Source organism: Saccopteryx leptura, chromosome 5, assembly GCF_036850995.1.
Source record: "Saccopteryx leptura isolate mSacLep1 chromosome 5, mSacLep1_pri_phased_curated, whole genome shotgun sequence".
Lineage (NCBI taxonomy): Eukaryota > Metazoa > Chordata > Mammalia > Chiroptera > Emballonuridae > Saccopteryx > Saccopteryx leptura.
Genome location: NC_089507.1, coordinates 83,210,497 through 83,236,829, shown reverse-complemented (window position 1 = coordinate 83,236,829; position 26,333 = coordinate 83,210,497). Strand labels below are relative to the sequence as shown.

The window sequence follows — 26,333 nt, the reverse complement described above, 5'->3', positions numbered from 1 at the left end:
TCAGCAAAAAATATATTTTTGGTGTGCCACAGAATTTTAGTAATTAATTTATGTGTGTCGTGAGATGAAACAGGTTGAAAATCAGTGCTATAAAATGAAATAGGAAATATACCCTGTCTCATGGCATCTGAACTATTGCTTCTCACTGACATCAAAGATTGATTGTTTCCAGATTCAAGGAGGAAATTTTTTTAAATTTAGTTTATTTTTATTCACTGTAACTGAAGACATTAACACATTATATTTTAATGTAACATAAGTTGTAATTAATAGTTTATATCAACATTTTAAAGGATTACAACTATTTTAGTACAACCAAAGGTGAAACTTGAATTTTACTATTTTTGAAATGTAAAATGTACATTTATAACACCCAGGTTACATATCTTATATTTTTAATAACTTAAAACATTTTAATTTTAAAATTAAATTTGACATTTAATTTTTCTATTTTAAATTATTATGTTTACATAGATTCAAGTGTCCCACTGAGTACATCACCCCCACCACTGTGTTCCCCTCAACCTCCTCTTTGTCCTCCTCCCACCCACACCCTCCCCCCTTCCCTCCAGGATTTGCTTTCCTGCTCTCTATAATGCTGTGTTATGTATATATAATTTCACCAATCTCTTTCCCTTCTCTGATCCATCCTCTCATCCCCTTCCCCTCTGTCCCCCTTTCCCTTTGGTCCCTTTGATCTCACCTCTGTCTATATTCCACTCTTCAGTTCACATTGTTCATTAAATTCCTCAAATAAGTGAGATCATACGATATTTTTCTTTCTTTGCCAGGCTTATTTCACTTAGCATAATAGATTCTAGGTCTATCCATGTTGTCGCAAAAGTTAAGATTTCCTTCTTTTTTCATGACCCCATAGTATTCCATTGTGTATATGTACCACTGTTTTTTAATCCACTCGACTACTGATGGACAGTTGGGCTGTTTCCAGAACTTGGCTATTGTAAACAATGCTGCCATAAACATGGGGATACATTTTTTCTTTTGAATCAGTTATGTGGTGTTCTTGGGATATATTCCTAAAAGTGGAATGGCTGGGTTAAAAGGCATTTCCATTTTTAATTTTTTTGAGGAAACCCCATACTGTTTTTCACAGTGGCTGCATCAGTCTGCATTCCCACCAGCAGTGCAGGAGGGTTCCCTTTTCTCCACATCCTTGCCAGCACTTATTATGAGTTGTTTTATTTATGAGCACCATTCTGACTGCTGTGAGGTGGTATCTCATTGTGGTTTTAATTTGCATTTCTCTAATGATTAGTGATGTTGAACATTTTTTCATCTGCCTTTTGGCCATCTGTATGTCCTCTTTGGAGAAGTATCTATTCATTTCTTTGCCCGTTTTTTAATTGAATTGTTTATATTCCCTGTGGTAAGTTTTACAAGTTCTTTATAAATTTTGGTTATTAACCCATTATCAGACGTATTGTAGAATATGTTCTCCCATTATGTGGTTTGTCTTTTTATTTTGTTCTTATTGTCTTTAGCTGTACAAAAGCTTTTTAGTTTGATATAGTCCCATTTGTTTATCCTGTCCTTTATTTCACTTGCTTGTGGAAATATTTATATATCAGAAAATATATTGCTGCAAGAGATGTCGGAGAGCTTACTGCCTATGCTTTCGGTTTCACGGCTTACATTTAAGTCTTTTATCCATTTCGAGTTTATTTTTGTGAAAGATGTAAGTTGGTGGTCTAGTTTCATTTTTTGCATGTACCTGTCCAATTTTCCCAACACCATTTATTAAAAAGACTGTCTTTACTCCATTGTATGCTCTTACCTACTTTGTCAAATATAAATTGTCCATAAAGGTGTGGGTTTATTTCTGGGTTCTCTGTTCTGTTCCATTGATCTATATGCCTGTTCTCATGCCAGCGCCAAGCTGTTTTTAGTACAGTGGCCTTGTAGTATAACTTGATATCAGGAAGTGTGATACCTCCCACTTTATTCTTCTTTTTTAAGATTGCTGAGGCTATTCATGTTCTCTTTTGGTTCCATATAAATTTTTGGAATATTTGTTCTATATTTTTGAAGTATGTCATCGGTATTTTAATAAAAATTGCATTGATTTATAAATTGCTTTGGGTAATATAGACATTTTAATGATGTTTATTCTTCCTAACCACGAACATGGTATATGCTTCCACATGTTTGTATCTTCCTTGATTTCTTTTATCAATGTTTTATAATTTTTGGAGTACAGATCTTTAACCTCCTTGGTTAAATTTACCCAAGGTACTTTATTTTTTTGTTGTAGCAATAGTGAAGGGGATTATTTCCTTTATTTCTCTTTAAGACAATTCATTGTGGATGTATAAAAATGCCTCTGATTTCTGAATATTAATTTTATATCCTGCCACCTTGCTGAATTCATTTATCATACCCAGTAGTTTTTTTTACTGAGACTTTAGGGTTTATTATGTACAGTATCATGTCATCAGCAAATAATGATAATTTTACTTTTTCTTTTCCAATTTGGATGCCTTTTATTCTTCTTCTTGTCTGATTGCTGTCTCTAGGACTTCCACAACTATGATGAATAAGAGTGCTGAAAAGGGGCACTCCTGCCTTGTACCAGTTCTTAAAGGGATTGCTTTTAATTTTTAATTTTTTCACATTGATTATGATGTTGGCTGTGAGTTTGTCATAGATGGCCTTTATCATGTTGATGTATGTTCCCTATATTCACACTTTGCTGAGAATTTTGATTATAAATGTGTGGAAGATTTTAATAAATGCTTTTTCTGCATCTATTGATATTGTCATATGATTTTTATTCTTCATTTTGTTTATGTGATGAATCACATTGATTGATTTGTGAATATTGTACCAGCCTTGCATCCCCAGAATAAATCCCACTTGATCATGGTGTATGATTCTTTTCATGTATTGCTGAATCCAGTTGGCTAATATTTTGTTGAGAATTTTAGCATCTAAGTTCATCAGGGATATTGGCCTATAGTTTTCTTTCTTTGTGTTGTCTTTGCCCAGTTATGGAATAAAGATTATGTTTGTCTCATAAAAGGAGCTTGGAATTCTTCCCTCCTCTTGAATTTTTAAAAATAGCTTGAGAAGGACAGAAGTTAGTTCTTCTTTGAATATTTGCTAGAATTAACCTGTGAAGCCATCTGGCCCAAGACTTTTGCTTGTTGGGAGTTTTTTAATAACGTTTTTTTATCTCATTTGTTGTAATCTATCTGTTTAGGTTTTCTGTTTCTTCCAGATTAATTTCTGAAATATTATGTTTCAAGGAATTTGTCTATTTCACCTAGGTTGTCTAATTTTTTGGCATACAGTTCTTCATAGTATTTTCTAACAATTTTTTGTATTTCTGCTGTGTCAGTTGTTATTTCTCCACTCTCATTTCTAATTTTCTTTATTTGAGTTCGCTCTCTTTTTCTCTTGATGAGTCTGGTTAAAGATTTATCAATCTTGTTTAGCTTTTCAAAGAACCAGCTCTTATTTTCATTGATCTTCTGTATTTCTTTTTAGCCTCTATGTCATTTATTTCCACTCTGATCTTTATTATTTCCTTCCTTCTCCTTTCTCTGGGCTTTACTTGCTGTTCTTTTTCTAGTTCTTTTAGATGCAGGGTTAAGCTGTTTATTTGAGCTTTTTCTTGCTTCTTAAGGTACGCCTGTAATACTATCAACTTCCCTCTTAGGGCTGCTTTTGCTGTGTCCTATAAATTTTGAATTGTATGTTCATCTTCATTTGTTTCAAAGAAATTTTTTATTTTTTACTTGATGTCATTGTTAACCCATTTGTTATTTAATAACATGCTGTTTAGTTTCCAAGTATTTGAATGTTTTTCAGTTTTTCTATTGTAGTTGATTTCTAGTTTCATGCCATTGTGATTAGAGAAGATGCTTGATGTGATTTCAATCTTCTTAAATTTATTGAGACTCATTTTGTGTCCTAACATATGGTCTATCTTAGAGAATGTAACATGAGCACTTGATAAGAGTGTATATTTTGCCGCTTTACAGTGAAAGGTTCTGAAGATATCTATTAAATCGAGTGTGTCCTTTAAGGCTGCTCTTTCTTTGTTAATTTTTTTCTTGAGGATCTATGGATACATTGATGTTAGTTGGGTATTGAAATCCCCTATTATATAGTATTGCTGTTGATCTCAACCTTTATGTCCATCAAAATCTGCTTTATATATTTAGGTGCTCCTATATTAGGTACATAGATATCTATAATGGTTATATCTTCCTGTTGGATTGCTCCCTTTATTATTATGTAGTGATCTTTTAAAGTATATTTTATCAGATATAAATATTGCTACCCCAGCTTTTTTTTAAAATTTCCATTTGCATGAAATATTTTTTTCATCCCTTTACTTTCAGTCTACGTGTATCTTTTGTTTTGAGGTGGGTCTCTTGTAGACAGCATATGTACAGGTCTTATTTCCTTATCCATGCAGCTACCCTATGTATTTTGATTGGAGCATTTAATCCATTAACTCTTAAGGTTGTTTATTGCCATTTTATTCTTTAAATCTACATTCCTCTTTTACGAGATTTTTTTTCTCTTAGTTCTGTTTACAACAGGCCCCTAACATTTCTTGCAGCATTTATTTGGTTGTAATGAATTCCTTAAGGTTTTTTTTTTTTTGGTCTGGGAAGCTTTTTATTTTTTCTTCAACTTTAAATGATAGCCTTGTTTGATAAAGAATGCTTAGTTATAGACTCTTGTTTTGCATTTCTTTGAATATTTCTTGCCATTCCCTTCTGGCCTCAGGAGTTTCTCTTGAAAAGTAGGATGTCATATTATGGGGGCTCCTTTGTAGGTGATGGACTATTTATCTCTTGCAGCTTTTAGTATTCTTTCTTTATCTCTTAACTTTGACACTTTAATTATGATGTGTCTTGCTGTAGGTCTTTTTGGGTTCCTTTTTAATGGGATTCTCTGTGCTCCTTGATTTTGTATGACTTTTTCCTTCATCAATTTTGGGAAGTTTTTAGCTATGATTTTTTCAATCAGGTTCTCTATCCCTTGTTCTTTCTCTTCTCCTTGTGGGATCCCTATGATGTGGATGTTGTTTTTCTTCATGTTGTCACAGAGCTCTTTTAGAGTTTCCTCAGACTTTTTGATACTCTTTTCCTTTTGCTTTTTGCTTCTGTGCTTTTGCTTATTTGGCCTCTAAATTACTGATTCAATTCTCTGCTTCATCCAGCCTGCTTTTATTTCCTTCTAGTGTAGTCTTCATTTCTGATATTGTGTTTGTCATTTCTGTCTGATCAGTTTTTATGATTTCAATGTCCTTTTTGATGCTTACTATGTCTTTGTCTTTTTTTAGGTGCTCACTATGTCTATGTATTGTTGTTCTAAGATCCTTGAGCATCCTAACAATCATTACTCTAAACTCTGCATCTTGTATCTTGGCTATTTCCATTTCATTCAGTTCTTTTTCTGAGAATTACTCTTGTTGATTCTTTCGAATTGCATTTCTCTATCTTCCCATTTTGTCTCTGTATAGACTGTTCTTTTGGATGTGTTGTTTATGTAGCTAGCTGAGTATAGTATAAGGTTTGTGTTGTCTGCCTCCAGCTTTTAGTTGTGTTCTTTCTAGATCGTTTTAGGTTGGCCTCAGCTGTTATTTGTAATCCACTGTGAGCTACTTATCTGCTGCTACTGCTCTTCTTGCTATTTGTGTCAGTGTTTTCTATGTCCTAGCTGGGTCAAGTGTGAGGAGCCTTTCCTTAAGATACCACTCTAACTAGGGTTATTAAGTCCTGAGCTGATGCTCTCTGTATCTGGACCCTGGATGCACCATCTCTGGACCTCCCTTTCCCGAACCTGGAACAGACTAGTGGGGATCAGTGCTCATAACTGGCCCTTAGCAACCTTCTTGGAGCTACAGGCAATCCATAATTTGTGGTTGCCTCTGCTGAACCCTGATGCTGTTGTAAATATCAGCTGCACTCCTAGGCTGGTTTTTATCTACTCTTGGCCAGTGTGTGTGGCCTTGTTCTTTCCACTGGCTCCCCATTGCCACAGCCTCCTCAGGCACTCAGGCACTGACACTGCCAGGTGCACAGGCTCAAGGGCTTGCAGGCTCACAGGCTAGTGGGTTTGCAAGTTCATGGGCTGCAGCTAAGGCTGCCCCATGGGTGCCAGTGACTCCTTGCCTCACCAGGCTCCAGTGTTCTTTTTTTTTTTTTTTTGTATTTTTCTGAAGCTGGAAACGGGGAGGCAGACAGACTCCCGCATGTGCCCAACCGGGATCCACCCGGCAAGCCCACCAGGGGGCGATGCTCTGCCCATCCGGGGCGTCACTCTGTTGCGACCAGAGCCACTCTAGTGCCTGGAGCAGAGGCCAAGGAGCCATCCCCAGCATCCGGGCCATCTTTTTGCTCCAATGGAGCTTCGGCTGCAGGAGGGGAAGAGAGAGACAGAGAGGAAGGAGAGGGGGAGGGGTGGAGAAGCAGATGGGCGCCTCTCCTGTTTGCCCTGGCCGGGAATTGAACCCAGGACTTCACTTCAGCACGCCAGGCCAACGCTCTACCACTGAGCCAACCGCCCAGGGCCCAGTGTTCTTAAGTTGTAATCCACTTTGGTTCTGGGAGGTGGGAGTTGTAACGTCTGCCTACTCCGTCTCCATTTTCCAGGTCAACATTCAATATTTTAAAGAGGAAATATTTTGGATGAAATTTAAATTTGAGAAGCCATACTAATGATATAAATGTATTGGGATTTGAATATGTATTTGTTATTCAAAATCCATCCTTTTAACTAAATGCTATACTATATTCCATTGACTATACATACAAAGTAACATGAAAATAATACCTTCTATGACCATATATACTTTTTCCAAGTCCTTTGTAGACATTTGTTTGTTTTTAATCTTAAATCTAACAGTGAGTGTACAGAGACAAAAGCAACAAAATAGAGGATTAAAAAATTTATAAATTTGTTAATAAATTATAATAATATTATGTGAAACAAATTTTCCATATATCACTGAGAATTAACTTTTACATCACTTAGAAAAAATAATATTATTTCAGTGGGAGTCCTAAGAGTTATTCAATATTGACTTTCTAATGCTAAAAAAAATGAATTATTAAATGTTAATATATGATATAAATCACAATTGTATTTTTTTCTGTGCCTTCGGTTGTTATAATTCAGAGAAGTAAGTAATATGAAAATGCAGATTTATGGTGTACAATGGCCAAAAATTTAGACATATTGCAATAATGAAAATATTTGTAAAATATCCACTGCTCAAAGAGTGTACATTTAATTTGTTTCATCTGACAACATTAACTTAGTTGACTTAAAAATATTGTTGAATTTTAAATTTACACATTTATTCCTCACTAGTTTTGTTAGATGCTATCTTGTTTCAGCCCCACAGACTGCTACTGTCAGCTATCTTGAAAATTCATGCCATTGGTGAGAAACAGTAGGATTATGAGTGAATACTAAGTTCAAGTTTTAACAATTCATAACAATTAGAAAATTTTAAATTCATTTCCTACTAACTGTGATAGCAACAATATACATACAGTTCATTTTATTTAAATATAGTAATCTGTTGTGGTTTTTTTATTTAGTGAAAGGAGAGGCAGAGAGACAAACTCCCACATGCACCCCAACCAAGATTCATCCATCAAGACTATTAGGGGATGATGCTTTGCCCATCTGGGGTTGTGCTTCATTGCACATCAACTGAGCTCTTCTTAGTTCCTGAGGCAAAGGCCACTGAGCCATCAGTGTCCAGGGCCAACTCGTTCCAATTGAGCCATGGCTGCAGGAGGGGAAGAGAGAGAGAGAGAGAAAGAGAGAGAGAGAGAAGCAAAAGAGGGAGGGATGGAGAAGCAGGTGCTTCTCCTATATGCCCTGACCAAGAATTGAACCTGGGACATCTACACACTGGGCTGATGATCTACCACTGAGCCCACAGGCCAAGGCTGATAATAATCTGTTGATTGGTAAAATAAATGTAAATTTTAATGTGACCATTTTAACACAATTTACTTTTTTCAGATGTTGAAAATAAAGCCACTCCTGCATTAAAATCATCAACAATTCCTGCAGCAAAAACATCTGTACCTACACAAATCACAACATCACCAAATCTTGTTATGAAATCAACAGTTGGAACATCTTCAGAAGGTAGGACTAACACTTGGTGAAATTTATTCTAACAAAATAAAATGAGTAGCACCTATGTAATTTAATTACAGGAAAATAATTTGGGACTTTGTATCTATTGTTATGAAGTTCTGTGCTATTTTACTATTTTAAAACTCATGTTATTTTGGATTGAATACAGAACTGTGAGATTTTGGTGGACTTCTTTGATAATGTCCCCTTGGATCACTTCCTGTTTGAGAATTATCCTATTGTGAATGTTACATACACAAAGGTTATTTTTAGAGCAGAATAACATTACCATTTCATAAATCATAAAAATATTTTTCTAAAGATTCTAGTTCTCCACTAAAGCAACACAGCTGAAATTATATTAATAACAAGCTGATTTTGTTAGTTATATTGGGCTGATTATAGCTTTAATTTGTAGGTTTCAGTAACAGTGCCATCATTAATATAACTAGACAAAATGACAACTGTATCATGTTTTATGGCTCTAGGTATTAAAGGAGATAACCTTACCATCTATGACAAGTATATTGAGCCACTAAGATCATTCAATTAGCCCTGGTGGGTTAGCTCAATCAATTCGAGTGTCATCTGGAAACAGAAAGACTGAAGGTTCAATCTCCTGTCAGGACACACACAGAAAGCAAGCAATGAATGAATGACTAAATGGGAACAACACATGAATGCCTCCCTTCCTCTTCCTCTCTCTCTTCCTTCCTCTCTCTGTCTCTCTAAAAATCAATCAAATAATAAAAAAATGGGCTGGATAGCTCGGTTGGTTTGAGCATTGTCCCAAAGTATAGAGGTTGTCAGTTTGATCCCCGGTTAGGGCACATACAGGAACAGCTCCATGTTCCTGTCTCTCTGTCTCTCTCTCTCTGCCTCTCTTTCTCTAAAAAAAATGAAAACAAAAACAAAAAACAAAAAAAATATCATTGAATTAAAAACTCAAGAGGTTATCAATCTGATGAATATTGCATTATCTATCCTGCAGCACACATAAAATGAGGCAGATCATTCAAGTTCAGTAATCAATGAAGAGAAAAAATAAAATTGTTGATTTCCTGTGGGCAGAAAACCTGGTTAGAGTGCTAAGCTCACAGAAAGACCTGAAAATCATACACATTGATGAATGAATGACTAAAATTCCCACAACTGATTTACTTGCCACTCTATTCTTCATTTACTTTTTGTTCTAATACCAAAAGCACACACATGCTGTGGACCAATGAGGGCTAGTTCTTTGGGCGTGAATGGGGTGATGATTCACAGAGAAAAAGAATATAATGACTATAGTCCATTATTGCTGAAATGTTTAATTTAAGGTAAAGCCTTGAACTCCTAAAATTCCACTACCAAACCAGGAGAAAGCATTACACAATGAGGGCAGCACAGGGAATTTTATTTCCAGAATGTGTTACACCTTTATCTTCAACCAAAATAAACCCTCCAAATGACATAATAGGAATCCAGAGCCTATGAGGCCTCCAGCCCACTGCTGTACATTGTATTTTTATTTTCGTTTTTAAAGATTGTTTCAGCTTTATTTCCAAAGTTTAAGCCTCTCTCTCTCCAGCTAAGACTTTGGCAATAAAATACATTAATTCAATAAAAGTATATTATTTTTGCAATTAATAAATCTTCTCCCTCAAAATAAGTACTTACTGATTTGACATGCAGACCCAAAGGGTTGAAGTTTTGCTTTTTTTATGTTAACTGCTTAGAACTTAATGCTTTTTCAATAGGAAGATGCCTAACCTTACCTACATGATTTATGGTGAATGACACCGTCCAAATAACACAAATCCTAACCACTATATTAAGTGACTGACCATGAAAGGGCAGAAGTGGGTGAGAAAGTTCAGTGAAAGCATTAGGAAAGAATTGTCATTTGTGATTCCAGAAATGCATCTTATGTTTCTAACTTGGAAGGGAAACTCTATACCTACTTATGTAAAGCATAATTGAGAGATCGTGTGTGTACACACACACATACACACACATGCACACACACTCCTCCTCATTCTTTTTAATGGCACATTTACTGTTTCATAGGACTAAGTTAACAAAAACTGAACTCTAGTGTGTGTTCTTCAAAAGTTCTCCAGGAGAGTATTCAGTTATTCACATTCAATTATAAAAATTGTAACAAGCTAAAGATATTTTTGTTTTTTATTTTTTATATAAAAATGTTTATATGGACCCAAAAGTATGGAGTGCTATAATTAATATCCACATGCACATCTCCCAGAATCAATAATTATCAAAATTTTATATTTTTTCTCCTCCCTCTCTCCCTTGCTTCCTTCTTTCCATCATTCCTTCTTTTTTTTTCTTTTCCTTTTTCTTTTAACTTTTTATTTGGTTGTGAAGTATTTTGAAGGGAATCCAGATTTCAAGCCATTTTATCTCTATATACTAAATGTGTGTCTCAAAAAAAAAAATGAACAATTTATTTCAAAGCTGCAATGTCATTATGATATATATCTCAAATTAATAATAACTTCTTAGACTCATCTGATATTTGTTTAGAAGGATTTTAAGGGTTAAAATCTAATAATCATGAATATACCCATGAAGAAGGGTTAGGAGAAGAAAACGGATCCATTCTGCGGTCTCTCAGGCAAGCAGCTGAGACCATGAGAGTGGGAGGCAGATGAAGAAAGAAAGGAGGATTCTGCTGGCTACAGTCTGCTCTGACATAGCTGGAGAAAGAGGAAGTCTCGCATGTGGTTGGAATGGAGGGAGCCATAAGGCAGCCATGGGGGTGGTCTGTGATGCTTTAAGAAAATGAGGGAACAACAATGGAGAAGGAAGACAGAGAGAGGAACTCCTTTTTTGTCTAGTTTATTTCATCATTATTTGTGTATTAGGGTGTAAGAAAGTTGAACTACATACACTAGAGATTGCCCATGATCTTAAAGACAATATAATTAAATAAAAATAATGATAATGATGGGCAATTTGTCTTGAAGTCTAATATTCTAAACAATGTATCAATATAAATGTCTTCTTAACTTCAGACCTGTTTGAGGATTTACATAGTGGGAGTTTTATACAATGTCTCATCCTCCCAAATAACTAACTTTAGATTATACAATAATATCATAAAAGGTTTATCTATAGTGAAATGATTCCATATTTCCTCTTTTCTCACTGCCAACATGGTCATTTTAGTCACAATAAAAGTATTTGACCAAAAGAAAGCATGCCATATTGAAGCATTTTTATTTTCATTGTAAGGCTTCCCAGTCAGATTTCTTGTTCAAAGGTCAAAAGACACTTGATTTAATAGTACTTATGTGTATTCTAATACATGTAAATTTCTCCTGAAAATGTTAGAAATTTTATCTTCAGAAAAGTGGGAAATGTGTAACTAAGATGGGAATTCTTGCAGCGATGGCAGAGGTGATGGATCGAGCTTTGCCAGAGCGAGGCTTGTTCTCAGGAGTTTACCCAATTAGAGAAATAGAACTTGATCTCTTCCTAAATGTGTATCAAGTGCACTGCCCTTTTGTTCAAAGGTCAATGGCCAGAGTCAAAATTCAACATTGGCAGACACTGAGTATCATTATCATAAAATGAATTTCTATGGTCCAAAAATATACCTGAAATTTCATTCTTAAATTGTAACTATTTTCCAACTTGTGTTTTGAAATACTTAATAGTAATTTTTTTTAGTGAGCTGAATTACAATGTAGAAATGAAAATTTCTCAGTGCTGACACTGAACATTTCTGATACTAAATAGATGTTCAATTTTAAGAGTGGTCAGTAGAGGAGCCTAATATTTTGACCATCTCTTACATAAGTTTGACCATCTCAAACTATTGGTGATGTTTAAGAGGCACTTCCTCTCTAGAAACTGACTAACATAAATCTAAAAGGAACAGACTTTTCGAAGGCATTTTTGTAAATTTTCTTGTGGTATTAGTGAGAAAAACATAGATTTAGGTGCCTCTTTTTTTTCATATCTTTTTTCCTTTATCCTTTGTCTTTGTATTTCTTGTTAAATTTGAACTGTAGATGAATTACCTGAGATATCTTTGTCCATGATTTTTTTTGTTATTTTTCCCCTTTTCATAGAATTCCTAGATGGTAAAGTTGACATTTTGCTTTTAGTTTATTCTCATAAGAAATGAAATGTTTACAAACTGATATTTTCTTGAAACCATTGTGTCCTAAATGGAATTAAGTACAGTTATCAAAGGTTATTTTGGAAAGTGTTATGAAATACAGTATACTAAACAATTGTACAGAGAATAGTAATCTCCTCTGATTTAATCTTTTATAAACATTTGTTGACTTAAAATTATATTACATCCCTAAAGATATATAGCTATACTACTCTCTTAATGTTCACATTGAATTTAGTCTATTTCTTTTATGGACCACTTTAAAGTACTTAATCATTGTTTTGCACATAAAACTAACAGAAATAACAATTCTCATTAGTTTCTATAACATTTTGATTTTACAATTATAAAGATGTATTCACACTTCAGAATTTGAACATATTAGCACATAGAACTGTACTATAAGTTATATGTAGCATCCTTATTCAAGTTTCAAAGTGATTATTTATACATCTATAATGAATCTAAAATAAATTGTGTCCTGTTTGTTACAGATATTATTATACTGATTAGATATGATGATCACCAACATGATCACAAGATCACCATTCATAAATGTACAGCCATTTACCTCTTCAGTTTTCCAAAGACTAAGACTAAAACTGAACCCAAATAGAAGGAAGACTTGGGCTAAATACAATATTTGAGGCAAAGCTCAACTTTGTTAACATCTCTCTTACCTCTATCAGACATGAAGTCAAAATATGTATAATAGAAAAGGGTCAAGGTCTTGAGAAACTCAAAGATTATATACATTATGTGTGTCCTAATTATTTTCTGTAATCATCTCTATGTCTTGAATTTTCAAGTAATATATAAGACATATGCCAGTAAAACATAATGGCAAGGTGATTATAAAAATTCAAGTCGGCCTGTTATTGGTAGCAAGAATCTCTAGAGTAAGGATGAAGTGAAAACAAAGGCAACATGTCTGGTTAGCAAGAACACTTTATTTACACTGTTGCATCTTCACTTTAACATGTTGGCATCACTTGAGTGGATGATGCAAAATCTCCAACCTAGCTTTTAAGAATAATGTTTTCTTTGTTGGTTTCTCCTTTGAAAATATAACTACATATGAACGGGGAAAGAAACTTTTAGAAAGTCTAAAGTAAGTGACCTAGCTGGACAGCTCAGTTGGTTAGAGCATTGTCCCAAAGCACAGAGGTTGCTGGTTTGATCCCTGGTCAGGGCACATACAGGAACAAATTGATGTTTCTCTCTCTCTCTCTTTCTCTCCCCTCCCCATTTTTCTTTTTCTAAAATCAATAAAATAAACATTAGAAATAATTAGAAAGTCTTAACTGCCTTGATGCAGTCCACATTATAATTTACAAAATCTGATCACTGTCCATTGCTATAGTAACCTATTTTCCTTAATATGCTGTGAGGACAGAGGATTGAGCAGTAGACAAAACCTTCCTTCATCACCCACCTACAGGTATTCATCCTTAGCAATTCTCCAAAAGTTGTATATTCTTCTGTGGTTCCTTAGTATCTTTTGATATATAGCTCCAGCCAGCTTATCAATGAAAACCTCCTTTGGAGTGGAGTTTTAAAATAAATTTTGCAGAGCTAAGTAGTTCCTCCACCAAATACAGTATACATATGTATAAGAACCTTGATTTTATATATGTCATAGAATAAAAATGGGACCTGTGCCCTAATCACAAAAGGACATTTTAATGTGTTTTAAGAAAGAAGGAAATGATGACTATTACAGATATCTAACTGTAAGTCGGGTTCACCACTTAAAGCAGAGCTTTGTTGCTTTGTTGGTCACATCTTGTATGATTGCCATCTTATTGGAAAGAACATTTATTCCATGTGGGCTACATGCCAGGATTTATTATTGATACCACTCAGATTTTAAAAATAACTAAGATTTAGATACTGCCCTAAGAATGGGCCTTGTTCAGAGTGGTGACTCAATGATTATATTCATAAATGAACAAATTTATTAATTATAGGAGTCTGCATGTTTCTTTTTGATTTATAGTTTTTTGGGTTTTTTTGATGTTCAAATCTCACAACTAAATGAAATGTGATTCTGAAAAAAAAAAAGGTACATTATTCCTAGGTCCTATTGACCAGGTCATTTTTTTCCCATTGGGAAAAATAAGATGATTTTAAATTATTTGTTTTCACATTATATTTTGCACAGTTAAAGATCCCCAAGTAACAAACTATAGTAAACATTTGCTCATGGGCCTACACATGTATGCATATGTGTGTATATGTGTGTTTTCCATCAGGCCACTCAAGTACTCAGTACTTACATTCCCCACATTAAAGATAGGCAAAGTCTTACCCAGTACCTTGATAGAGAGATTATAGTCCACTTCCAGATTTGACTTACTTTTATTTATTCCTTGGCAGGTGAAATGAAATTATAATTAACAATAATATTATGTATCTTATCAAACTAGGAACAACCAGAAAGGATCCCTTGCAAACATCTCCACAGACAACACTTTCTTCATTGACCACTACAGTTAAAGGTAAAGGTAAGTGATAATGTGTTTTGCTATCCTTTCTCTTTTCTATATATAATTTGCATAACATAATGCCATATACCATACTGCATATACAATTCATGGATGGACCTTGAGTACATTATACTGACTGAAATAAGTAAATTAGAAAAAACTAAGAACTCTATGATTTCACACATAGGTGGGAAATAAAACATCATGTACATAGATAAAAGTGAAGTGGTTACCAGGGAGAAGGGGATGTGGGGGAAGGGAATGTGGGAGAGGGGAGAGGCTGAAAGGTAGGGGGAAGGGTGTAAAGATGGACAGATATAAGGTGACGGAAAATAATTTGACTTTGGGTAATGAGTATACAACATCATCAAGTGTTCCAATGTTATAGAAATGTTTACCTGAAACCTATGTACTCTTATTGATCAATGTCATTCTGCTTATTGATCAATATCATTCTGCTAAATTTAATTTTCTAAATAAAATTTAAATAAATAAAGTACAGAATCCAGTAGTTACCAGTATTTTCACAAGATTGTATAACCATCACTATATTTGAATCCAGGGTATTTTCATCATCCCTGAGAGAAATACTGTATCTGTTACTCTTCAGTTTCCATTCCCTCCTTTTCCAGCCCCTGGCAACCAGTAAACCACTCTCTGTCTGTATAGATTTGCCTCTTCTAGAAATTTCATGTAAATAGTACCACATGATCTATGATCTTTCGTGTCTGGTTTCTTTCACATAGTGTATGTAATACTCTTATTACTGAATAATATTGTATTATAAGGATCATATATTTTGTTGATCTATTTATTAATTCATAGACATTTGGGTTGTTTCTACATTTTGGCTATTATAAATAATGTTGCTAAGAACATTTGTAAAAAGTTTTTGTATGACCACATGTTTTTCATTTTTCTTGGGTATATACCTTCAAGTGCTGAGTCACATGGTAACTCTATGTTTAACTTTTTGAGGAACTATTTCCAAAACAGTCTCACTATATTACATTCCTACCAAAAATGTTTGAGTACAAATTCTCCATTTTTTAACCAATACTTGTCTTTTACATCATAGTCATTCCAGGAGATGTGGAGTGGTATCTCATTGTGGTTTGATTTACATTTTCCTAATGACTAATAATATTAAGCATTTTTTCATGTTCTTGTTGGCCATTGTGCATTGTCTTTGGAGAAATATCAATTTAAGTACATTTATTTTAAGTCCATTTATTTGTCCATTTATCTCTTCATTGTTGTGTTTTTTATATATATTTTGAACTAGATATTTATTGTATAGATAATTTGCAAATATTTTCTCCCAATCTGTAGCTTGTCTTTTCGGTATCTTTTTTTTTTTGTATTTTTCCAAAGCTGGAAATGGGGAGGCAGTCAGACAGACTCCCGCATGCACCTGACTGGGTTCCACCCGGCATGCTCACCAGGGGGCAATGCTCTGTCCATCTGGGGCGTTGCTCTGTTGCAACCAGAGCCATTCTAGTGCCTGAGGCAGAGGCCATGCAGCCATCCTCAGTGCCCAGGCCAAGTTTGCTCCAATGGAGCCTCAGCTGCAGGAGGGGAAGAGAGGGACAGAGAGGAAGGAGATGGGGAGGGGTGGAGAAGCAGATGGGTGCTTCTCCTGTGTGCCCTGGCCTGGAATCGAACCTGGGACTCCCGCACACCAGGCCGATGCTCTAGCACAGAGCCAACCGGCCAGGGCTTCTTTTCGGTATCTTGATGGTACTTTGAAAGACTAAAATTTCTGATTTTGATGAAGTAAAATTTAATCTATATTTTCTTTTGTCATGTAGAGGAAGCAAAACTTTACCCATCTTAGGTTTTCAGCTGGGACCTTTAACAAAAAAAGACATATAAACAAAAGAAAAATAGTTTATCAACACATGCAGTGAACATCATGTGAGAAACCTAAAACAAAGAATAATTCAAAGCAGTGATTTAGAATTCAGCTTATATACCACCTTCAACAACAACAAGAAAACCAATAAATATGTAAAAAAATAATAATAAGAGAGAGGACAAAGGAAAACTGTTAAGCCTTCCAAAGTGGCTAACTGAGGAAAGATAAATATATGAAAGGAAGACTGTTCTTTTCTGATTTGAATTGCCTTGGGACTCTTGATAAAAATCAATTGGCCTGACCTGTAGTGGCGCAGTGGATAAAGCGTCGACCTGGAAATGCTGAGGTCGCCGGTTTGAAACCCTGGGCTTGCCTGGTCAAGGCACATATGGGAGTTGATGCTTCCAGCTCCTCCCCCCTGTCTCTCTCTCCTCTTTCTCTCTCCCTCTCTCTCTCCTCTCTAAAATGAATAAATAAAACTAAAAAATAAAATAAAATAAAAAATCAATTGGCTATAAATGCATGGGTATTTTTCTAAATTCTCAAATCTTCTCCATTTATCTATATGTCTACCTTTATACCAGAATCATACTCTCTTGATAACCACAGCTTTGCTTTAAGTTTTAAAATCAGGAAATGTGAATGTGCCAACATTTTTCTTGTTTTTCAAGTTTGTTTTGGCTATTCTGAGTCACTTAAATTTTCATATAAATTTTAGGATCAATTTATCAATTTCTGCAAGAAGTCAGCTGAGATTGTGATAGTGTTTGCATTGAATTTGTTTGGGAAGATTAATTTGTAAAATATTGCCATTTTAAGAGTCTTAATTCTCTCAGACCAATGAATGTGAGATGCCCTTCCATTTATTTAGGTCTTTTAAAATTTATTTGATAATTTTTATAGTTTTCAACATAGAAGATTTTTTCTTCTTTTGTTCAATTGAGTCTTAATATTTTATTCATTGTGATGCTGTTATAAATAGAATCATTTTATTAATTTTATTTTGAATTATTCAATGCTACTACATAGAAATACAATTTAATTTCAAATATTAATATTGTATCCTACCACCTTATTAAGCTCATTTACTGGTTCTATTTTGTTGTGTATATATGTTCCTTAGGATTTTCTATATCCAACAGTCATCTGCACATAGAGATAATTTTATATCCTCATTTCTAATCTGAATGTCTTTTATCTTATTTTCTTGCTTATCTGTCCTGGTTAGAACCTTCAATACAACATTGAATATAACTGGTGAGAGGGGATATCTTTCTTTTGTTCCTAATTATAAAGGAATACTTCAGTCTTTAATCATTTAGTATGATATTGTGGGTTTTCATAAATGCCCTTTATCAGGTTGAGAAAATTCTCTCCTATTACTCAAATGTTGAGTGTTTTTTATCATGCAAGGGTGTTGGATTTTATCATAGATATTTTCTTACTATGTTGAAATTATTAAATGGTTCTTACTGCTCATTTTATTAATGTGACATATGACATTGGTTTCTCTATGCTGAACAAGCTTACATTCCTAGATAAACCTCACTTGGTCATTGCATATAATGTTTTTTATATGTTGCTGGATATATTTTGTATTATTTTGAAAAGAATTTTTATGCCTACATTTATAAGATATAGGTTTTTAGGTTTACTGTGATGATTTTGTCTGAATTTGGAATGAGGATAGTTCTAACCCATAGAATGAATTAGAAAGTCTTTCCTTCTCTATCAATTTTTGGAAGAGTTTATGAGGAATTATTCTTTAAACATGTAGGAGAATTTACCAGTAAAGATATCTAGTTTGGGGCTGTTGTTTGTGGAATTTTTTTGGATTACTGTCTCAACCTCTTTGTTCATTACAGGATAATTCAGATTTTCTATATTTTCTTGACTCAGTTTGCTAGTTGGTGATTTCCTAAGAATTTTTCCATTTCCTCTAAGTTACCCAATTTGTTGGCACTCAATTGTTCACAGTATTGCCTTGTAACCCTTCTTACTTCAATTAAGATGTCCTCTTTTATTATTTTAGTAATGTAAGTTCTTTTTTTGTGTATCAAACTAAAGGTTTAGCAATTTTGTATTTTTTTAATTTTTATTAATTTTTAACTTATTGTGTTTACATGGATTCAAGTGTCCCACTGAATATAACTCCCTCACCCCCCCACCCCTGTATCCCTTTTTATATCTCCTTTGTCCCCCTCCTCTTAACTCCCTCCCTCCTTCCATCTAGGATTCTCTGTCCTGTTATCTATATCTCTGTGTGATGTATATGTAGTTTCACTAATCCCTTTACCTTCTCTGATCTTATCCCCTCATCACCCTTCCCTTTGACTGCTGTCCCTCTGCTCCCTGTGACCCTGCCTCTGCCTCTATTCCATTCCTCAGTTCACTTTGTTCATTAGGTTCCACATATATGTGAGATCATATGATTTTTTTCTTTCTCTGCTTGGCTTATATTACTTAACGCAGGGGTTGGGAACCTATGGCTCATGAGCCAAATGTGGCTCTTTTGATGGCTGCATCTGGCTCGCAGACAAATCTTTAATAAAAAAAATAATAACATTAAAAATATAAAACATTCTGATATATTACAATCCATTCATTTTCTACCGCTCATGTTCCTGGTTGTGGGTGGCTGGAGCCAATCACAACTGTCCTCTGGGACAACATCAAATTTTTATTGGATAATACATAATGTGCACGGGTCATTGTATGACTCTCATGGAATTACATTTTAAAATATGTGGTGTTCATGGCTCTCTCAGCCAAAAAGGTTCCCGACCCCTGACTTAGTATAATAATCTCCAGGTCCATTCAACATGTTACAAAAGGTAAGATTTCCTTCTTTTTCACAGCTGTGTAGTATTCTTTTGTGTACATATACCACAGTTTTCTAATCCACTCATCCACTGACAGACACTTGGGCTGTTTCCAGAACTTGGCTATTGTAAACAATGCTACAGTAAACAAGAGGGTGCATTTTCTCTTCTGAATCAGTAATTTGGTATTCTTAGGATATATTTCTAAAAGTGGGATAGCTGGGTCAAAAGGCAGTTCCATTTTTAATTTTTTGATGAAAGCCCATACAGTATTTCACAGTGGTAGCACAAGTCTGCATTCCCACCAGCAGTGCAGGAGGGTTCCTTTTCTCCTCGCCAGCACTTATTGTGTGTTGTTTTGTTAATGAATGCCATTCTGACAGATGTGAGGTGGTATTACATTATGGTTTTAATTAGCATTTCCCTCATGATTAGTGGCATTGAATATTTTTTCATATGCCTATTGGCCATCTGTATGTCCTCTTTGGAGAAATGTCTATTCAGTTCTTTTGCCCATATTTTAGTTGAATTGTTTACCTTCCTGGTGTTGAGTTTTATAAGTTTTTTATAAATTTTGGTTATTAACCCCTTATAAGACTTAGTGGCAAATACTATATTCTCCCATTGTGTGGGTTGCTTTTTATTTTGTTCATGGTGTCTTTTGCTGTGCAAAAGCTTTTTAGTTTAATATAGTCCCATTTCTTGATCTGTCCTTTATTTCATTTGCCCATGGATATATATTAGCAAAAATACTGCTATGAGAGATATCGGAGAGTTTACTGCCTGTGTTTTCTTCCAAGATATTTATGGTTTCATGACTTATATTTAAGTCTTTTATCTATTTTTAGTTTATTTTTGTGAAGGGTATAATTTTATTTTTTTGCATGTACCTGTCCTATTTTCCCAACACTATTTATTAAAAAGACTGTCTTTACTCCATTGTATGCTCTTACTACTTTGTCAAATATCAATTGACCATAAAGATGTGGGTTTATTTCTGGGTTCTCTGTTCTGTTCCATTGATCTGTATGCCTGTTCTTATGCCATTACCAAGCTGTTTTGAGTACAATGGCCTTGTAGTATAACTTAATATCAGGAAGTGTGATATCACCCACTTTATTCTTCTTTATTAAAATTGCTGAGGCTATTCATGTTCTTTTTTGATTCCATATAAATTTTTGGAATACTTATTCTGTATCTTTGAAGTATGCCATTGGTATTTTAATAGGAATTGCATTGAATTTATAGATTACTTTGGGTAATATAGACAGACATTTCAATAATGTTTATTCTTCCTATCCATGAACATGGTATATGTTTCCACATGTTTATATCTTCCTTGATTTCTTTTATCAATGTTTTACAATTTTCTGAGTACAAGTCCTTTCCCTCCTTGGTTAAATTTACCCTAGGTACTTTATTTTTTTGTTGTTGTTGCAATAGTGAAAGGAATTGTTTTCTTAATTTCTCTTTCAGACAATTCACTGTGGGTGTATAAAAATGCACTGATTTCTGAATATTAATTTAATATCCTGCCACCTTGCTGAATTCATTTATCAGGTCCAGTAGTTTTCTGACTGAGACTTTAGGGTAGTCTATGTACAGTATCATGTCATCAGCAAATAATGATAGTTTTATTTCTTCTTTTCAAATTTGTGTGCCTTTTATTTCTTCTTCTTGTCTGATTGCTGTGGGTAGGTCTTCCAGCACTATGTTGAATAAGAGTGGTGAAAGGGGGCACCCCTGCCTTGTTTCTGATCTTAAGGGAATTGCATTTAATTTTTGCCCATTGAGTATAATGTTGGCCATGGGTTTGTCATAGACGGCCTTTATCATGTTGATGTATGTTACCTGTATTCCCACTTTGCTGAGAGTTTTGATCATAAATGGGTGCTGGATTTCATTAAGTGCTTTCTCTGCATCTATTGATATTATTATGTGATTTTTATTCTTCATTTTGTTTATGTGATTGAATCACATTGATTGATTTGTGAACATTTTACCAGCCTTGCCTCCCCAGAATAAATCCCACATGATCATGATGTATGATTTTTTTTCATGTATTGCTGGATCCAGTTTGTTAATATTTTCTTGAGAATTTTAGCATCTAAGTTCATCAAGGATATTGGCCTATAATTTTCTTCCTTTGTAGTGTCTTTACCTGGTTTTGGAATGAGGATTATGCTTGCTCCATAAAAGAGTTTGGAAGTCTTCTCTTGTATTTTTTGAAATAGCTTGAGAAGTATAGGTGTTAGGTCTTCTTTGAATATTTGGTAAAATTCCCTGTGAATCCATCTGGGCCAGGACTTTTTACTGGGAGTATTTTCATAACCGTTTTGATCTCTTTTGTTGTAATCAGTCTATTTAGGTTTTCTGATTCTTCAGAATGAGTTTTGGAAAATTATATGTTTCTAGGAATTTCTCCATTTCACCTAGGTTGTTCAATTTTTTGGCATACAGATCTTCATAGTATTTTCTTACAATTCTTTGTTTCTGTGGTGTCAGTTGTTACTTTTCCACTTTCATTTCTAATTTTATTTATTTGAGTCCTCTCTCTTTTTTTCTTGATGAGTCTGGTTAAAGGTTCATCAATCTTGTTTACCTTTTCAAAGAACCAGCTCCTGGTTTCATTGATCCTCTCTATTGTTTCTTTAGCCTCTATGTCATTTATTTCCACTCTGATCTTTATTATTTCCTTCCTTCTCCTTCCTCTGGGCTTTGTTGTTCTTTTTCTTGTTCTTTTAGATGTAGTGTTAAGTGGCTTATTTGGGATTTTTCTTGCTTCTTAAGGTATGCCTACTGTAATGCCATGAACTTCCCTCTCAAGACTGTTTGGTTGTGTCCCATAAATTTTGAGTTGTTGTATGTTCATTTTCATTTGTTTCAAGGAAATTTTAGATTTCGTCCTTGATCTTATTGTTAACCCATTTGTTATTTAATAACATGCTATTTAGCCTTCAAGTGTTAGAATGTTTTTCAGTTTTTCTATTGTAGTTGATTTCTAGTTTCATCCCACTGTGATCAGAGAAAATGTTTGATATGATCTCAATCTTTTAAAATTTATTTAGACTCGATTTAGGTCCTAACATTTGGTCTATACTAGAGAATATACCATGAGCACTTGAAAAGAATATATATTCTGCTGCTTTACAGTGAAAAGTTCTGAACATATCTATTAAATCCAGTTGATTAGTGTGTCATTTAAGGCTACTGATTCTTTGTTAATTGTCCGTCTGGAGGATTTATCCATTGATATTAGTAGGGTATTAAAATCCTCTACTATTATAGTATTACTATTGATTTTGCCATTTATGTCCATCAAAATCTGCTATATATATTTAGGTGTTCCACATAGATATTTAAAATGGTTATGTCCTCCTGTTGGATTTTCCCTTTATCATTACAAAGCAGATTTGATCCTCTGCTTCATCCAGCCTGCTATTAATTTCTTCTAGTACAGTCTTCATTTCTGATATTGTATTTGTCATTTCCGACTGGTTCTTTTTTATGATTTCAATGTCATTTTTTTATTCTCGCTATCTATTTATTTAGGTGCTCATTATGTCCATCCATTGTTGCTCTAAGATCGTTGAGCATTCTCAAAATCATTGTTTTAAACTCTGCATCTGGTATTTAGTTTATGTTGATCTCATTCAGTTCTTTTTCTGTTGATTTCTCTTGTCGATTAATTTAGGTCACATTTCTTTGTCTGCCCATTTGTTTGTGTATTAGGTAGCACTGTCTGACTTTGAAATTTTTGTATGTTCCCCTTTATGAAGAAGATGGGCTTGGCGGTACTGTCCTCCAGGCTACTTGTTTCCCTTGTTCTAGGAATGCTTTTTGAGGGTACTATTTTCCTTCTTTTTGTATGTGAATATTAGATGCAGTTGATCATTTCATGGGTACAGTTCTCCCTTCAGGCTGGTTGGCTTTAAGGGTCAACCTTGATTATGTGTATTACTCACTGTACAATGTCTGTCCTGTTTAGTGTATTTATTTTCCACAGTGTCTGGTGCTGCTAAACTCCACCTTTCAGTGTGCTGCTTGTATAGGTAGTTGAGTCTAAGGTTGGTTCTGACTCACCCTCCTACCAGTAGTGTTGGCTCTAGCTCTTCTTGGGTTGAAGTCAGCTGTTGTTTGTACCCTGATGCGGGCTACCAGTCTGCAGCTACTGCACTTTTTGCTATTTGTGTCTGCGTTTTCTGTATCTGGGTACTGTGGGAGGGGCGAACCTTTGTATAAGGATAACCTTCCTCCTGCTTAGAGATGACAACAGGTCTGTAAAATCCCCAAGCTCTGTAAGATTTGTCTACTTTTCAGCTGTCTGGTCTTCCCAGAGTCTTCGGTAGTAAGACTGTAGTGTGGGCTCAGACTGCTCACCCAATCAATTCCTCTACAGGCTGCATGCTTGCTATGTTGGGGCGACTGAGGTTGTGAATACATTTGTGGGACCCTGTACTTCAAGAGTCTTTTGGTAAGAAGCTCAATACAGGGAATATGGCCCCTACTCCAGAGCTTGATCTCTTAGCCACTGCTGGATACTCAAATTTTATTTCTCCCTAACAAAGTAAGCAGCAGGTTCAGATTGAGTGTGGCCAACAGTCCCCTCTGCAGAAGTTCCTTTAGCTGTTGAGATGCTGTTTTCAGGGAGGAAGACTGAGAGAGTCCATGGGGCTAACTGTACCCCTACTGAAGGTGGCTAAGCCCCTCGACCAGATCCAACAATAAATTCACATGGTCCCACACTTTAAATGTCCATGTTCCAAGACTTTCTCCCTTCCTCCTGTGTAATCTAGCCTAGCAGGACAGAATATCCAGCTCCCAGGCTGGCTGACTGTGAAACTCCACCCTATCAAATGCACATGAGCCACTGTGCCAGTGCTGATCACAGAGAGCGGAACTTGCCTTAGCTGGGCCAGGTGTGAGGAGCTTTTCCTTAGAATACCACCCTAGCAAGGGTTGTTAGGTCCTGAACCAATACTTTCTGCAGCTGGCCCCTGGATGTCCCAGCCCAGGGCCTCCCAAGCCGTAACCCAGCATAGACCAGTGGGAGACACTGCCCGTGACTGGCCCTCAGCAACTTTCTTGGAGCTACAATCAATCCAGAGTTTGTGGCTTCCCCTGCTGGGCCCAGGTGTACATGGAAATACAAAGTTGTACTCCTAGGCTGGCTTTTACCCACTCTTGTTCTGCAGGAAAATCCATTCAAATGGCCAAGTTTCCCTGAGTCTTTTCTCCTGCAGCCTGTCTGCTGGCTACTTGTTGGGCTCAGCTGCTGAAAAAACCTCTGCTAGAGTCTAGAGCCTGCAGCAATTCAGTGATTAGGAAGGTTGATGGGTGTGGCTCTGCCCCTCAGCTCTAAGTGTCAGTCTGTCCAGACTTTTTTTCACAGACCTCAGTTGGGTGAGGCCCAAGAAGTATGGTGGATGTGGCCTCTGAAACCCAGAGGTGTGGTCTTCCCCCTCTTCAGACAGTTTCAACTGAGTCTCCCGTGGGGTGGAAGCATCAGTCATAGATTTGGAAGAGTATGAGGGGGAACTCTGGTCTCAACACCAGAAAACTTAGTCACTGACATGCTCCTGCTTCCTGGCCTCTCAGAATGACCCATTGCCATGACAGGTAGGTGAGACTCCTGGGGGTGGAGCAGTTGCTTTTCCCCAGGCTGATGCCAATCAGAGGGGATTGCTCCATCCAAGAAAGATGGCGACTGCAGTACTGGAGAATGACTCAGCACAGGGGTTCTGGTTGCCATCTCCCCACAGTGTCTCTCCCTAAGCCTCCAACTTTACACTCTCCTCCTGCAAACCCAGTCCTCTCAGCTCTCCCCAGCCAGAGCGCCCCCAGCACCCTGGGTAAGTGGCTGTGAATGAGGTTTTCTGCACAGGCCCTTTAAAAAGAAGTCTACATTCACAAGCTGTGTCTCTTTCTCGCAGACAATAAACCAGCTCTTTTCACAGCTAAATGCTGTCTGGGAACCTCTTCAAGGCTCTGGGGTTCTAGGCTGGGGCTCCAGGCCTGGGGCTGAGCACCCACACCTTTCAGGGCAACTCACCCTGCCAAGAGAGTCCTTCCAGGCCGCTGCCCACTCCTGGGAGTGGGGCAGCCCTTTTCACTTCTCCACCCTTCCTACCAGTCTCAGTGTGGCTTCTTCAGTGATTTTTTTATTATAGATTCCTCTTATTTTAGTCCAAAGTTGGTTTTTAAAGATGACTGTTCTAAATTAAGTTGTAATCCAATTTGGTCCTGGGAGGTGGCAGTTGGAACATCCGCCTACTCCGTAGCTATCTTTCTACCTCTCTTTACAGTTCCGAAGGCTCCTGTCTCCCGTTCTCTGCCCTCACTCCTCAGATTCCTTTGACTCCTCCGTAGAAGGTCTGGGTCCAGTCTCAGCTCCAGGTTTACTTCTCAGTTTTGCTGACCTTTAAAAAAACTTCTAGTATTATTGATTTCTCTGTTACTTTTATTGTACTTTTTTCCTCTCTAATCTTTATTATTTCTCTTTTTTTTCTCCCACTGGGTTTAGTTTGCTCTTCTATTTTTCAATTCTTAGGTAGACAGGTTAAGATATCGATTTAAGCTCTTCTTTATTTTTTTTAATATAAATGCTATTATTGCTATACCCCATAAATGTTCATATTATCTTTCCATGTTCATTCATCTCAAAATATGATCTAATATCTCTTAAAATTTAATCCTTAACCCATTCATCATTTAGGATTACATAATTTATTAATTCTTCCTTATTATGTTTTAAAAATTAGTTTTCTTCCATGTATTTACAACTTATTAAAGGTTACACCCTTGGAGTATCTCATTTTAAAATTAATTTAAAATAAATGGTATATTCTAAAGAATATACTAAAGAATTCTAAAGAATATTATGAATATCCCTG

At 35.6% G+C, this 26,333-nt stretch overlaps 1 protein-coding gene across 2 annotated transcripts in view; it reads left to right on the top strand.

Annotated features, from left to right (window-relative positions):
• EMCN (endomucin) overlaps positions 1-26,333 on the top strand; it is a 133,178-nt gene that overhangs the window by 43,741 nt on the left and 63,104 nt on the right. Inside the window, exons 2-3 of one of the 2 annotated variants that reach the window (XM_066386056.1) lie at positions 8,020-8,148; positions 14,701-14,778. In XM_066386056.1, the coding sequence (XP_066242153.1) occupies positions 8,020-8,148; positions 14,701-14,778 (207 nt within the window). The remainder of the gene's footprint in view (positions 1-8,019; positions 8,149-14,700; positions 14,779-26,333) is intronic. The other variant, XM_066386057.1, reaches the window with a different exon arrangement.